The sequence below is a fragment of the Triticum aestivum genome, chromosome 4D (genome assembly GCF_018294505.1).
Source record: "Triticum aestivum cultivar Chinese Spring chromosome 4D, IWGSC CS RefSeq v2.1, whole genome shotgun sequence".
Classification (NCBI taxonomy): domain Eukaryota; kingdom Viridiplantae; phylum Streptophyta; class Magnoliopsida; order Poales; family Poaceae; genus Triticum; species Triticum aestivum.
In genome coordinates, this window is record NC_057805.1 from 293,706,753 (window position 1) to 293,722,411 (window position 15,659).

Below are 15,659 nucleotides of genomic sequence, written 5' to 3' on the forward strand. Positions count from 1 at the left end.
AGCAACGCGCCTCCACGCAGGGATGCCGGCCCGCGCCGATCTCCGCCGCGCCAGGGAGAGAAGAGGCCCCGCCGCCGCCAGCACCAACCGGGCTTTGCCCGGCGGCAGCGAGGGGAGGGAGGGGAGGAGGAGGCCTAGAGGCCGGCGGCGGGTGCGTCCCCTCGGTCGCTCGCAGGAGCGACGTGAGGGCAACATGTGGTCTTCCCTCCGGCGGAAAAAAAATTCTATGTTACATTTCCGCGCGTCGGTTTTTAGAGTTGACTCTTGGGGTACATACGTTTTTACTATAGTGAACTGAGCTACACTCAGGTCGTGTGATCTTATGCAAGATCTTATGCACTATGAAGACAACATCATGCACGCATAATGCAAATTTATGATAGAACGCGGTGTGAGAAATCTAAATCTGGTAAAACCAAATGGACAGTTTCCACCACAAGGAACTAGACCGAACAGAGTCGTGTGATCCTACGCACCATGAAAATGGTATCATACACGCACAATACAAATCTATGATACAACCCATATGGAGAGATCAAAATCTGGCAAATATATAAGCGCATTGTAGGCGAGCGAGATGCATGCATGCATGCACCCTGCTTAATAATTTCCAAATAATGAAGCAATTCAATTCAAAGGGACAAGAGGCGACCCCGGAGTCTAGTGCTGGTCGGCAAAGCATCGTAACACTGTTGCTGTGACAGCCTGCCGTGGCGTGCAGACTGGAGGCTGCACCAACGAAATACTACTACTGTAATCACTAATCAGTACGTACGTACGTAGCAGTAAGCACTAGTTGGGATTACAAAAAAAGTCTCCGCATCAGCTATAGATATACAGGCCGGGGTAGCTAGTAATGTGTGCCAACTTGATAAGGATGACATAAATCAAATGCGGTAAGTGGAGTACGGCTGACGACCTCAATGCAGGCCAGAAAACAAACGCTTCTACTACTGCCTATCTCTATCTCCCACACGTTTAAGCTAATATAATCTCTCTCTCTCTCTCTCTCTCTCTCTCTCTCTCTCTCTCTCTCTCTTGTGTAGTTGCGTGTGTGTGTGTGTGTATAAATATATACACACACACACTCGGACCTCAATGGTTACAGAAACCCCCATACCTCCCATAATCAAGTAGTGGAAGAGTTAATCTGTGCGGGCCACTCATGGGAGGCGCAAGGTGGTGCCTTGGTGCTGAACTCTGGACGCCCAAGGTCAAGGTACACTCCTCGGCCTCCTGTTCGTCGCAGAAGCGGCTACTTCTAGAAGACACGCCGGCCGCCGGTGCTCCTCCGGCTGAGGAGCCAGCGGCGGCGGCCGGCGAAGGCCAAGTCGTCAAAGACCAAGACCAAGGGGAAGGAGGGGAAGGGGAAGAGCACAGGAGCCAGCAGAGGGAGGTGTTCACCATCTGGATGAAGTCGCTGGTGCTCAACGGGAGCGGCTGCACGGTCTTCGACTCCCGCGGCCGCATCGTCTACCGCGTCGACAACTACGGCTCCCACCGCTCCGTGGACGTGTGCCTCATGGACATCACGGGGAGCGTGGTGCTCCAGGTCCTCAAGAAGTTCAGGAGGTGGGAGGGGTACAGGTGCGGCGGGTGGGAGGAGCCCGAGCGCGGCGACGCGCCGCGGGGGCGAGGGCGGCCGTGGTTCACGGTGGTGAGCAACAAGTGGGGCCGCGGCCCGCGCTGCGAGTTCAGGAGCGACGGCCAGGCGGTGCGCTACAAGATGGACGGCGGCAGGCGGCGGCAGCAGGCGGCGCGCGCCTCGTGGATCGTGGACGACGCCACCGGGCTGGCGGTGGCGGAGGTGAAGAGGAAGCTGACGGCGACGGGGGTGTCCCTGGGCGAGGACGTGCTGACGCTGGTGGTGGAGCCCAACGTGGACCACTCGCTCATCATGGGGCTCCTTGTGGTGCATGGCCTCATAAACCACTCCATGTGAGCATCGCATCGTACGTGCAGGGACAGGGTGTAATTTTCTTGTTAGATGCATGCTCAGATGCATCTATCCTGCAGACCAGTCTTCTTCTTTCTTTCTTTCTTTGGAAAACCTTTTGTGGCGTGATTTGTTTAGGCGTGAGGTCTGCCAATCAATTAAGCAAGAATAAGTTTATGTTCAATCATGTCCTTGGAAATGTTTGGCGCCCCATCCAAAGCACGCTGCATGCGCTTCTTCAAGATCAAGGAGGCCACCGATCGGCTGCTTCATGCACCCAGCAGTCATGGCAGAACCGTGTTTTCTTCTTCTTGCCTAGTTAACTGAATGGAGACTTGCTGTGCTGTCTATTCATGCACCACAAAACCAATGAGGGTTCCTGCTCAACTTCTGGAGGTTCAGTAAGGGTTTCCTTTTTCCTTTTTTGCGATAAAGCGTTTCCTTTTTTCAACAAGACAAAAGACTTTCATTTTCATCATTTAAGAAGAAGAAGAGGAGGAGGAGGAGGAGGAGGAGGATTGTGCAGTTAGTAAGTGAAAAGAAACAGGCACAAAAACGTTACAAACACGCCCACAAGTGTCATCGTCATCACTCATCGCCCTCGATCCAACTACTTCGACTTCTTCACCATCGACGTTTATAGAGATGAGCTATGTAAGACCATTATTTGTGAGAGAGACGACTAGACTATTCTTCAGGTCACAATAATATGAGACGTGCAGATCCATCGCAAGTAAGACTGCTGGAATGATCTCATCCACTTGATCCATGTGAATGTCGGCAAGTCCGGAGGAAGAATTCTCATTTTCCAAAAAAGAAATATTTGCAAAGACTCGAAAACCAGAGACCAGAGGAATAAGACAGAGAAAAGATCATGCACGCAGCCTTTTGGCTCTTGGGATTTTTTTTCCCAAAAATTTATATGCATGCATATTTCGATGAAACGCCCAAACTTGTTCTTGCACAGGATTCATTTACTCGAACTATTTTCTGGATATTTATCAGCTCAACAAACATGTAGTTTACTAAATGTGTGATTTCTTGGACAAAAGGAAAAAAAAGTAAATTTATTTCTGGTGTCCAACATCCACAGTGAAGTATCAAAACATAATGAACTCTACATAAACTGAAAGCCCGAAAATATATACTAAAAATTGTTTAGAAAATTGTTAAGAACGAAAATGCAAGAATTCTCTTGGATTAAAAGTTTCAAGGAGAGCTTCAAGTGGAAGATTAGAAAACCATTTCTTTTAAAGCTTTCTGGATACACCTGCACAATTATGATACATAGTACAATTCTCCCAGTAGAATCACACAGGCGAGGACAAGAAATATTGAATCGTCAAAGATTACGACACCAAGAATGGAAATGCACTAGAACTACATCATTCTCGTCCCAGTGGCGTGATCCTGCACGCCGGCGCCACCAAGGGGCTAAATGAAATAATCAACTCCACTAATGACAAAAAAGAAAAGAAAAATCTCTCCAGGGCGAGACTCAAATCGTAGAAGATGATTACGACACCAAGTAATAAATTAATCTGGTTAATAAAATGAATATTTCCCTGAACTGACCACAATAACAAGTTAATTGACCTGACCTGATGCTCATTCATACTGTACACTTGCACAGGCTCTACAACTTGCAATCTAAACAAAGATTTTCTCAATAATAACCGACGAAAAACGATGGCCGGCATGAACCGGCCCTGACCCGAGCATGATGGTGCTACAAATACAAATCTATCTCCTTTGGATGGTGATGCGCTGGAGCAGGCCATGTCAGCTGTGCTGTTGTTGACCTGCCACAAGGCATCAACCAGATTTGCATCCCTCCGTTGCTCTCACTATGACGGTCCCTTCTTGATCTGATGACTAGCAGCAGATGCCTACACTTCTTTTTACTGTAGCCCCCCTCCAATCGCAGCCATTGCTCTGTGCTAAGGTTTATCATGTATGTACAAGCTCTCAACATCGCTACATAAAGTAGCTTAGCGTTGTCGTTTTCCTCGACCCACCTTCTCCGTAGAGATCATTCCACTGAACAAGCTCATTCATATTCGTTGAATCAGAAGATACACTTGCACAAACCTACAAGCAAGTGACATACAAGGTCAGGACATTCTATCAGGCAGCACAATTTCTTTCTTCTATATCAGGGTTTAAAAATACTTAGCATGATACAGCATAGCTAACTTGCCTGTTCATGTGCATGTTTGAAATCACTTATTCTCAAGGCACGGACATCACTGCTAGAACACGATTGGGGCAATGGTCTGTTTTCTGCTTCTGCCAAAGCTCTCTCCTGCAAGTGGACACACAAAAGGTCAAATCCATTTCACATCATCCATCACTGTCAAATATAAATACAGAAGATGGTCATGTTCCATTGATTTCATTACTAATCTACTCCCTCCGTTCCATATTACTTGTCGCTGATTTAGTACAAGTTGTACTAAATCAGCGACAAGTAATATGGAACGGAGGGAGTATATACTACTTCCTCTGTCACAAAGTAAGTGTCAAGTTGAGACATTTATTTTGGGACAGAGGGAGTACCTCTTTTGCAAAATATAAGGCGTAGCTTTTGATGTACAGATTCAAGATTTGACCAATAGTTAGTCCAATAATGCATCAGAGGTTTATGGTCAAAGGTCAAGTACAGACAGTCAAACCAATTTTGGAACGGAGGGGGTATATTACAATTTCAACCATAAGGCTACATAACAAAGAAACTATACAAGTTTGGGAGGATAGAAGTAACCTTTTTCTCCTTTTCAAGGAGCTCTCTAATAGGAAGATGAGCAGCAGTCACACAAAGATTCTGAAAAATAATTGCAGAAGAGCATGAGCATAGTAGAAAAGAAACGCGTTTGCCGCAGGACTCATTATAGTAGTACAATACCTTAAGATCACTGCCCGAGTATCCTTCCGTCAAATTAGCAATGGCTTCAAGATCAAGGTCATCTGCCAAATCTTCTTTGGCTAGTATGAGGCTAATAATTTTTCTTCTATTTGATGCATCAGGCAAATTCACCATCAACCTAAAGAAAACAATTTCCATAAAATGATCAGTCAATAAACTATAATTTCTCTGAGTATCAGAATATGAATCCGAAGAAAGAACTGAAAAATAACCTCCTTGGAAGCCTCCTAATAACAGCTTCATCAAGGTCAAATGGCCTATTAGTCGCAGCAAGGACTAATACGCGTTCTTTATCTTTTGTTCTTAACCCATCCCAGTTCACCATAAACTCGTTTTTCATCTTGCGCATGGCTTCATGCTCTCCAGGGTTCTCACGTCTACCCAACATGCCATCAACCTAAAAAATGCAAAAACGGCAAGAAAATAAGCAGCACCCTTCAGAATTAACAACTTAGCAAGTATGTGCCCATACAGTGCAACAAAATTATCGATATTAAATAGTCACAGTTGCATTAGCTTACCTCATCTACGAAAATGACACTTGGAGCAATTTTGCTTGCCAGTGAAAACACAGCTTTCACGTACTTCTCTCCTTCACCAAACCACTGCAACAACAGGTGATTTAGAGCTGATGACGCAAACACCCGGAATGCAGAAATAAGGCAAAACATCAGCCAATCCTATCAAATGGAATACCTTTGAGGATATACTTGACATTGATATGTTTATGAAATTAGCACCAGCCTCTGTTGCCACAGATTTCGCAAGCATCGTCTTCCCCGTACCAGGCGGACCAAAAAGTAATATCCCTTTACATGGCTAGCATAACAGAAGTAACAATAGTCAGCTTAGAGATAAAAGGTTCCACTATTTCATAAACAGAACAAATGATCATAACTTTGCTAAATAATATGAAACTACTTTTTATGATGGATCAAATGGTATAAATTTAAATTTCATATTGTAGAAACTATATATTTTTCTAAAAACTCGGTCAAACATGCACTCATTTGATATTTGAAAAAACAAATACACCTTATATAAAGGAACAGAGGGAGTGGTAGCTATATTTTGCTATTCAGATTGGCATATATAACTTCTTTCACCATGTTTATTAGGTGCCTTATTTATTGGGCAACTCCGAAAACCAAAAGGTGAAAGGCATAAACTTTTAGTTTATGATCAACTGACCACCAAGGGATTAAACTTGCTTCACTTGCTAGATTTATATTAAATGACAAAAGGCAAGAGAAGTGATACGTTCATACAATATAGCATATCTACAAAAACACAGAAGTTCCTAAGAGCCTGCTTTTTGAGGAGTATTTCTTGGTAAAGTTTTGGCGTTTAATTAATATTTGACTTCAATACGGAAACTTTACCAAGAAATACCATTTTTCAAACAGCTTTTAAAGTATATAAATAATATATACCTTCATAAGTTGTCCTTTGGAAAACAATTCAGGCCTTTGCAAGGGCAGCATCACTAACTCCTTCAGAGTTTCCTTGACACTTTCCAGTGCTCCGATGTCCTCAAATGTAACTCCTATTTCATCTGGAGGTATAACATCGGCAAGAAGCCTCTTTTCAAATTCGTTTTCCGTAGCAATGTCCTGGCATTGTTGGAAAGAACAGTTAGCTCTATTCATTTGTAATGATTTCATATAGTTATAGCACTGTAGCATAGTTTCCTCTCAGCTACTATAGATGAAATAGTCATGAAGGTGCATAGCATAACTATACAAGTGAGCTGGATGAACAGTATGCTTAAAAAAATGGACAGGCCTAGTGCTAGAAGCTCCCACATCAGTTGGGAGTCTGGGGAAGGATTATACAAGGCAAGCCTTACCCCTGCACAGTGCAATGCAGAGAGGTTGCGTTGAACTCAGGACCTCTTGGCACAAGTGGGGAGTACCTCACCACTGCGCCAGGCCTGTCCCTTCATGAACAGTATGCATAAAACAGTACAAATGCTTAAGAAAGTGGATATACTAAACGAAGGCATACCTTAAGTGACTTCCTTTTGTTGCTGGTCTTAGGGCCAGACTGGATACTTTCCAACATATCAACTCCATGCTTCAGACTGGAATGGTCAATAAAGGTTAAATGATTAAGTTCATGAGGAACCAGAATAAATTGTGTAGTCAACTTGATGGATAACAAAAAAATAGATGGGGAACCTTTCACTAGATAGGGAAAACTGCAAATCAATTGAAGGGTCAGGGTTTGTAGCTGTTAAGTGCTTTAGTTGATGGCTCAAAGCAAAACCAACTATTGTATCAATACCTGAAAAATAAACATAATGAACACATCATGCAATTGGACAAAATTGTAACTTGGCAGAAACTTGAATAGAAATGCTACTCACACTCATTTGTAAGGGTGCGATCCTTGACACATATTGCCTCAAGATCAGAGCATTCCAAGCCAATCCGCGTTAGAAACTGAAAGGAATTGCACACGGATATTAACAAAACCAATAAAATTCTAATTAAGAATAACAAATAAGTTCATGGGAGTGACGAGTCCATTAAGTAACCAAACTGGAAACATTATAGCAAAGTCAATGATAATCCTATCAAAACATACCCACCTGCTTAGCTCCCGGTAGATGGTAAAAGAGAAGCTATATATCTCTAGTTACTCACAGAATTTCTGAAACTGTTACATGCTTTGACACAAATCTAGAGATGAATAAGAATAATAAAATAGTGCAGCACCATAAGCTTCAAGGTATGCAACATGAACAGATGTCAAAGCCAAGACCGGCGCTATATGCTTATCTTTATTTATAATTTAGAAAACACAAACAGTACTAGTTCAAACAAAACAACAGATTAAAGAAAGATAAACAGTACCCAGAACATTTAATGAAAACAACAGAGTATACTCGTAAACAAATAATTGCAAACATACTTAGGTGAGAAATGTTTTTAGAACTGTGACTTACAGAGCGTATTTTTGAAGTGTTATCATTTGCTTTAAGAATTTCGATATCTTGATCTAACATCTGGTTCCACCGTGAAAGCTCAACTTCATCCTGTAAACAGTTCTTCCAGATGTTAAGATGACAGAAGGGACTACACACGAGATGAACTATTCTTTCAGATTAACTCGAGTAACATACTTGTGGTGGTTGGATCGTCACTTTATTTGGGAAAATCTTTGTTAGATGCCTCATCCCCTTTGACATTTCCTTACTTTTATCATGTACTCGATCCAAGTCCTGCATTTCCTTGTGTCAGTTTGTAACAAGAAAGCACCAATGTGGTGGAGAATGAAGACTTCTGAAATCATAACGTGCACGTCGCCTAGTTTTTTTAACAATTAGAAGTCAAATGATGGAAAAGATCTACAAAAGAAGCCACAGAGAATTAAAAAAAACGCTGTTCCTAAATGCATGATGTCGCACTAGTTTGCCACAAAAGTGTTCCTGGCAATAATGGAGGCACAAGTGTAGCAAAAGTTGGCAAAAGGTTATATGTATGACACATGCACTACATGAGTAATAAAGTGGCCAGCCACAGCTGTGGTCAGGAACACATACCTAAGAAATAGTGTCACTCATGAGTAATAAAGTGGCCAGCCACAGCTGTGGTCAGGAACACATACCTAAGAAATAGTGTCACTTGTGCCCACAAGGTTAGGCGTGACAAACTGAGGCTGGGAACCGAACACTACCAGACTCGTCAAAAAAAGGCTAAGTATCTTCTTCGTAGGTTTACGTATTACTCTTAGGATTGGTGTGTCCTATATGCCAATGATGACACCGGAAAAAGAGAAGCCATACTAGGGGAATGCTGTGCATGCACCGGCACACCCAAAATTTTGAAGAACTTCAAGGAATCAGCCCTTCAGGCATCCACTATTCATCATCGTGAAACGCAACCCATGGGTCCACTTGTATGGTACTATTGGCAAATTTCAAACTTAATGTTGGATTTGTGATGGTATGAAACCATCATGCAAGACTATAAAATTATGTGTATTGATTGTCAAATGTGCAACCCACAGAAAAAATCTGGCCTGACAATGCCAAAGGAAGATACATAAAAAGGGAAAAAATTGGTCCAAGGTTGAACTGAGGTCCCACATATTTCCTGCGAAAGGAATTCCCGAACGAGAAACATTATTTCCAACACAGTTAACTAATATAGGTATGTTTTAGTGTTATATGTGAGATGATGAGGGAAACGGATGTGTGTGTGTGTGTGCAGGATAGCCATTAGTCATGACTTAGCTAAGCAAGGTAGGGTGCAGGTAGAACTACAGTTTGGCTGCGAAACTACCCAAGGGAAATTGAAATGGCGTTAAACGCTGATTGTACCCCTGTTGCTAGCTAATTAAAGTTCTGAAAAAACTAATATAGGTCATAAACATAAACTATTTTCGCAACAAATGGTAATATTTGGTACAATACAATTAAAAGCTACCTGCAATGCAAGGTCAAGAATTGCTTGGCTATAAGGGAACTTTGAAAGGAAAAGAGACCCCGCATTTGCCTGCATGTGCAAGTATCTCTGTTAGCTATAAGTGACAAGTTAACCACGCAAAAGATTTACAATGAGCATTCATAGATCACAATAAACAAACTCTACAAACAGTACCTTCTCTTTGCGACTGTCAGGCTGGATATGAGAACCAACAATAAAGACACCTGCCGGGAAATGTTCAAGCTTGCTCTTCAGACCATAATAGGAATCATTATTCCCACATATTTTTTCTGTGTCCTTCAGAAATAGGACCATAGGACCATGCTGTATTTCTTCAGAGATAAACTGTGGAACACACACAGTTAATAAGGAAAGCAAAAATAACATTGATGCAGATCATGACTAAAATTAATGCATAGATGTACATACCTGAATGATCATATCAAATGGGTGCTTGGATCTATTTTCCCATCCTGGACTGTCGAGGCATAAAGAATCAACTGGAATGACAGTAGATTGGAATTCAAATAAGCAACTGAACTGAACTGAACTTCACTGTAACCATAAATTTAAGCACAACTAGCAACACTCAATTTATCGTCATTTCTTTAGAAAAAAAATGAACACACCAAAGACTAACCTGAACAAAATAAGCCATGATCAACTTCACAACTGCCTCCAAGATCAATACCTCCTGGGATTTGTTCATCAAACCTTACCCCAACCTTTGATGATCTATTTTCTTCGAAAGGAAGACATATTTGACCTAGCGAGCCAAATTCTGGAGGACTACAGATCAAACAATCTAACATCAGCCAGAGGCAGCATTATAGAACATTAAGTTGCAGGTAATAACAACAATGAGAAGTTTGTATGCTTTCCCAGGACGAGATATCCACATCTTCATAAACCTCAGGAAGCAACGAAAGACAGTAGACAAATCAAAAAAATTGCACCCTCTTTATTTTGTTCGTTGAACCAAAACATCAAACAATTTCATTCAAAATAGAATGACTGCAAATAGTTGCAGGAAGTGCAAATAGTGCCAAGACAATGAATACCTATGTCCGTCAAGGATAACGTTTGTCGGCAGTAATGAACCAATGTACCTCACTCTATCACCTGAACAAAATATCAGATTATCAATGACATTTATTTTACAGACATACCGAAACATTTGAACCATGTTCCAGAGTATCATTGATACTACTGATCAGCCATAAACTTGCACCAGAAAAAGACGATGGCCTACAAAATATCGTAAAATATCAATGTTCTTACCTTTTTTGTATGACTCTAATTCCTTGGAAGTCTGCCCCTAAAACAAGAAATATATGTTTTGAGTTTCTCAATTAGTTAAATATATTACCAAACAAAATACAGACTACTCTTATGGGAATCACACAAAAGCAAGGTTTTTTTGTCTTTTTTGCAAAACGAACTACAGGAAGATGAGTAAACCATTTATGTCGATGAGTTGATAAAGAAAACAGAGAACAAACAGTAATGTCGATAAGAAAACGTGGGTGATTGCTAAGAAGCTTACACCGAACAGCATTGAAGAATTGACTGTGAGCAACCTTGCACCGAAATGTTTTGCAAGTGCCTTCACCAGATATTGTTGGTAGATCTCAGTCCCTGTAAAGATAGGTTGCTGCACTTAATATACTTGTACAGATCTTTGTAAAATTAGCAAAGCTACAATACAATACCAAGCTTACAACAAGTGCACGGTAGATACCTGCCGGACCGGATAGCAATGCTCGTTGACCGAGAGAAGAAATGTGTCTGGTAAACTCAATATAGTCTTTGCATTGTAAATGCACAAATGCTGATGACAGAAGAGCACATTTGGTATCCTCGCTGCAAAGACAACTAGTATCAGGACACTGTTCTTAATCATGGGACAAAATTAAACCAACACATTACATCTGTGATCGCTAACAAAGAGATCATCATACAGATTGTCCAAGTATCCTAATCCATCACGCAATTAGTAATACTAGGGAATAGGAGCAACATATGCTGAACAACCGAGCATCTTACACATGTTCAAAATTATGATGCACAGAAGCCATATATTTACCAACTCCATACCCCAGATGAGGACAGACCAATATCACATGTAATAACTAAGTATATTTACAAGATATCATAAGAATTTACCTTAGATAATATGGAAAATTATCAAATGACTCAGATATGTCACTAGCATCATGTGTTGCATTTTTTAGATCCTCCTTTGATAGTTGAGACCGGGCAGACTGTGTACTTTCTTCAGAGTTAGACTGGTCCTCCCTTGTTTTACAGAAACTACCAAATATATCTGGATCCGCAGATGATCCTGCAAAAGGTGATTTACCTTAGCAGCCTTTTTATACCACAATAAAGTGCAAATTTAAAATAAAATACATTAGTCTCACCAATAGGCATCAATGGAGTCAATGGAGTCAATGGAGGTCGGCTTTTACCAAAGTAAAAGGATGGTAATTTGGGTCCTTTAGATGACAGATGATCTTGAATATCTTTGATAAGTGAATGTTGCCCCTGATGGATACTACTGCAAGTAGAGGAAAACGCTGAAGTGCTTGATTTATCCTGCTGGTGTTGCTGAAATATCTATCATCACATTAATTAAGGACTTCAAACAGCAACAACTTTATTTGCCTAACCATTGCATACTACTTCAACTGAACAATAGAACCAAAGCCCCTTCATCAGTGTAGACCACAAGCTGAACCAGCAACCTATCTGCTGCATACAGACGGCAGGCAATAAAATAAAGGATACGTAAGCACGCCTCAAAGGTGAACTGAAGACAATTTCATCCCCTCCATTTAAGGTAACTTTAGCATTCTTGTCCAAAGCCTTGCCATTTACACGAACAACTTTGGGCTCGTGTATTTCAAGTAGAGCACCTCGCTGATATCAAAAGGTCAACATAAAAAAAAGAGGGGTAAATAGGAGGTAAACCAAGTGCATAACACTGTAACTCATAAATTTTGCAAGAAAATTTATACCTTAGTAGCAAGCTTCAGTTTACAAACAAGTGAGCTAGTAGATGACTCGCCCAGTCTCAAATCATATTGTGCTCCATAACCAACAGTAAAATAGGAGGAATGAATAGGAAGGGAAGGATCCTGCAAAACGAATAGAAATGCAGTCAACTAAATGAAGAGCTGCTAGTATGTGATGAATTTGTTAGGTATTATGTAGTCTCTTCTAATCAAAATAATGAAATACAAATATTTAGGCAATTAACCTTGAAGGTTAGACTTGAATTTGTACAATATAAGTCAATAACATCACTACTTCCAAACCATTTTTTTTTAAGATTGATACCAGGAAGTTGACACCAAAGCTCAAGAAGTAGCAAAAACACAATGCGCCGAACAGTAAGCACGGTGTTTGACAAGTTATCTGATTGCAAATTTTCCATAATCCAACATTGTATGTCTCTACTAGTAGAGACCAGAGAGAACACAGCAAAGAATGTATAAATATATCTCAATTCAGGACGCAGGACCAGGACACTCAAGAGATATATTTCTATGAGATGCTGAATACATCCCAAAGTGATGAAAGAGGAGCGAGCAATTCAGCAAACATATTGGTTGGAAAATCAAGGGTTTCGTGTAACGGTGTGGAAATACACACTTCAGCCTGAAATGAAATGCTTTCGCTAAAAGAGATTGTTTGCCAAAACAACTATTCTGAGAGGGAAGACGAGGTTTAACAGCAGGCGTTTTGTATAAGCAGAGAAGTGCTGATGATGGTATTGGCATAAGTATATTCTAAGTGCATAGGGAAAAAAGGAAGTGAAAGCAATTCGATTTGATGAGAAAGAAGACGCACCGTGGCATACTGTGAGATTAGCCTGCACCAGGGCTCCTGGCGCCTGCTGCCCAGTGCGCCCTGGCGTTTGTTGGATGTGGCCTTGGCAGACAAATCCTTGGCCCTCTTCAACATTGCGGATAAATCTTTGTCAGCGGCGCCACGCTTATGCCCTACGCAAGCGAGAAAAATCATCAGACCCAAAGGCCCCAGCCGAAAAGGCACGTCTTTGGGCGCCAGCAGAATCCAAAAGGTTAGGCTCGTACCGTCCGAATTCGACGCCGCCTCCCCTGACCTCAGGAAGGCCTCCAGCCTGTCCATGGCGCCGGTGAGCGCCTGGAGGCCGGTGGTGTCCGGCGGTGCGACCGGCGGACCGGTGGCGATAGCCGCCTCAGCCGCCGCCTCGGCCGCATCTGTCGCCGGCGCGGCCGTCTTGGTGGTATCCTCCTCGGGCGCCGTAGCCTGCGAAGAAGAAGAGCGTCGTGTGATGAGCAAGGGCGGATCAAGGCGAGCGAAAAGCGAGCGCGGCGCATGCAGGGGGGAGATCCGGACCTTGGCGCGCTTGCCGGGCCTGCGGGCGCCCGACGACTGGGCCTCGGCCCCCGGCGCCTGGTCGGACGGCGGCGGCGGCGAGCCCTTGTCGTCGTCGTCCGAGGGGCGCTTGGCCGCGGCGCTCCGCCTGGTGTCGACCATCGTTCCCTGTGGGATCGGCGGGCGTGGAGAGGAGAGGAGACGAAAGCAGGCAAGGAAGGAAGGAAGGAACCAAAACGTTGGCGTTGTTGCGTCGCGGAGAGAAAAAGAAGGCAGAAAGGAAATCGAAGGGGCAATATAATAGGCGGCGCCGCGGCGACCACCAATGATACGGCAGCGGCGCGACAGGTTAGACTGTGCTGTCGAGGGTCGGCAAGCGATTAGGATTGATCCCCAGGGGGCTCCCGGCCAATTTTATCTATCGGGTGGTGGACGGGTCGGGTCCGTCGGCATTGCGTGCCGAGTTATTGGCGGTTCCGTAGGGGGTTCCTAACGTTAAAACGGGAAAAGTTAAGTGATTCGATTCGATTCGGTTTTAGAGGCTCTCGTTTCGGCACCCTGCCCGTTTACGGACGTTGACCTCGGCTCTCTTGCTTTTATTATTACTATATAATAATATACTCCTTCTGCCGGACGATACCATGTGGGCCTCAACTCATCCCTCTCCTACCAGTACTTCCACGATTTAGGACGACCTTGGGTCTCATCTCATCCTTCTCCCACACATCCACAAACTTTATCTATTGGTGGCTTATATAGAATACGCCGAGGGTGCAAAATACCGCCAAATCCCTCTGTAGGGGTTCAAACGTAGCTGAAAGTCATGAATCGGAGCTCACACGAGGGGTTTATCCAGATTTGAACCTTCGAAGAGTAATACCCTACGTCCTGGTGCTTTTGATGATTTATAATGAAAGGATACCTCGTGCGAGGGGTTATAGTGGTGAATGTGATTCCTACCGAGAGTTTTCCTATCTGTGGATAGATGATGAATGAGTTCCCTGGACCTCCCTTTATATAGGCAAGAGAGGTCTAGGGTTTACATTGAAAGCTGAATAAAACCGTTGCTTATTGATGATTTGGTGCAGCATACAAAAGTATATAAGAGGGTACAAACCGACTTGGGGTAGGGGTACAAAACTGACTTGGACTAGAAGTCGTATACCATAATGACTACTCTAACATCCCCCCGCAGTATCAACGGCAGGCTCGACGACGTTGAGACTGAAACAGATATCTTGAAACGGCTTAGTAGGCAGTGCCTTGGTGAAAATGTCAGCAAACTGAGCCGTAGAGGGAACATGAAGCACCCGAACCTGACCAAGAGCAACCTTTTCACGAACAAAATGAATATCAATCTCAATATGCTTTGTGCGTCGGTGTTGAACTGGATTGCTGGTCATGTAGACTGCTGATATGTTGTCACAGTAGACAATAGTGGCCTGCTCAATAGGCCTGTGTAGCTCGGAGAGTAACTGCCGAATCCAGATTGTATCTGCAACGGCATGTGCCACAGCGCGATACTCAGCCTCGGCCGACGAACGTGAGACTGTAACCTGTCTTTTCGAAGACCAAGAAATCAAATTGTTACCAAGAAAAACACAAAAACCGGAAGTGGACCTTCGAGTGTCAGGACAACCAGCCCAGTCTGCATCAGAGTATGCGGTAAGCGAGTTTGGAGAAGAATTATTGAGGTGGAGACCATGATTGAGAGTTCCTTTTAAATACCGAAGAATGCGTTTAACATGATTATAGTGAGGAACCCGGGGATCATGCATATAGAGACATGCTTGTTGAACAGCAAAAGAGATTTCAGGATGAGTAATGGTGAGATATTGGAGAGCACCTGTTAGGCTACGATAGAGAGTAGGATCGGAAAAGGGTTCACCGATAGCCGAAAGTTTAAAACTAGTATCGACAGGAGTGCGAGATGATTGACAGTCAAGCATACCAGCACGATTAAGAAGATCAAGAATATACTAGCGTTGGGAAAGAAAAA

General features: G+C 42.9%; 2 protein-coding genes across 3 annotated transcripts; one reads left to right on the plus strand and one right to left on the minus strand.

The window, feature by feature from the left end:
• Positions 1-1,041: 1,041 nt before the first annotated feature.
• LOC123097507 (protein LURP-one-related 11) lies at positions 1,042-2,120 on the plus strand. The gene has a single exon (XM_044519272.1). The coding sequence runs from the start codon at positions 1,166-1,168 to the stop codon at positions 1,940-1,942; it is 777 nt and encodes a 258-aa protein (XP_044375207.1). The 5' UTR covers positions 1,042-1,165; the 3' UTR covers positions 1,943-2,120.
• A 1,345-nt stretch (positions 2,121-3,465) lies between these two features.
• LOC123097508 (uncharacterized) lies at positions 3,466-13,986 on the minus strand. 2 transcript variants are annotated; one of them, XM_044519274.1, is made up of 28 exons: positions 13,682-13,986; positions 13,396-13,591; positions 13,151-13,302; positions 12,316-12,435; positions 12,086-12,217; positions 11,719-11,914; positions 11,462-11,639; positions 11,037-11,158; positions 10,842-10,933; positions 10,577-10,607; positions 10,357-10,417; positions 9,936-10,084; positions 9,725-9,795; positions 9,470-9,640; positions 9,296-9,364; positions 7,990-8,088; positions 7,813-7,902; positions 7,231-7,306; positions 7,043-7,148; positions 6,870-6,945; positions 6,296-6,475; positions 5,559-5,681; positions 5,384-5,467; positions 5,075-5,259; positions 4,842-4,980; positions 4,701-4,760; positions 4,137-4,241; positions 3,466-4,027 (listed from the first exon to the last, which is right to left on the minus strand). In XM_044519274.1, the coding sequence occupies exons 1-28, from the start codon at positions 13,820-13,822 to the stop codon at positions 3,914-3,916; spliced, it is 3,318 nt and encodes a 1,105-aa protein (XP_044375209.1). In that variant the 5' UTR covers positions 13,823-13,986; the 3' UTR covers positions 3,466-3,913. The 2 variants fall into 2 exon arrangements, with proteins under 2 accessions (XP_044375209.1, XP_044375208.1); XM_044519273.1 differs by having other exon boundaries at positions 10,577-10,613.
• Between the last annotated feature and the right edge of the window lie 1,673 nt (positions 13,987-15,659).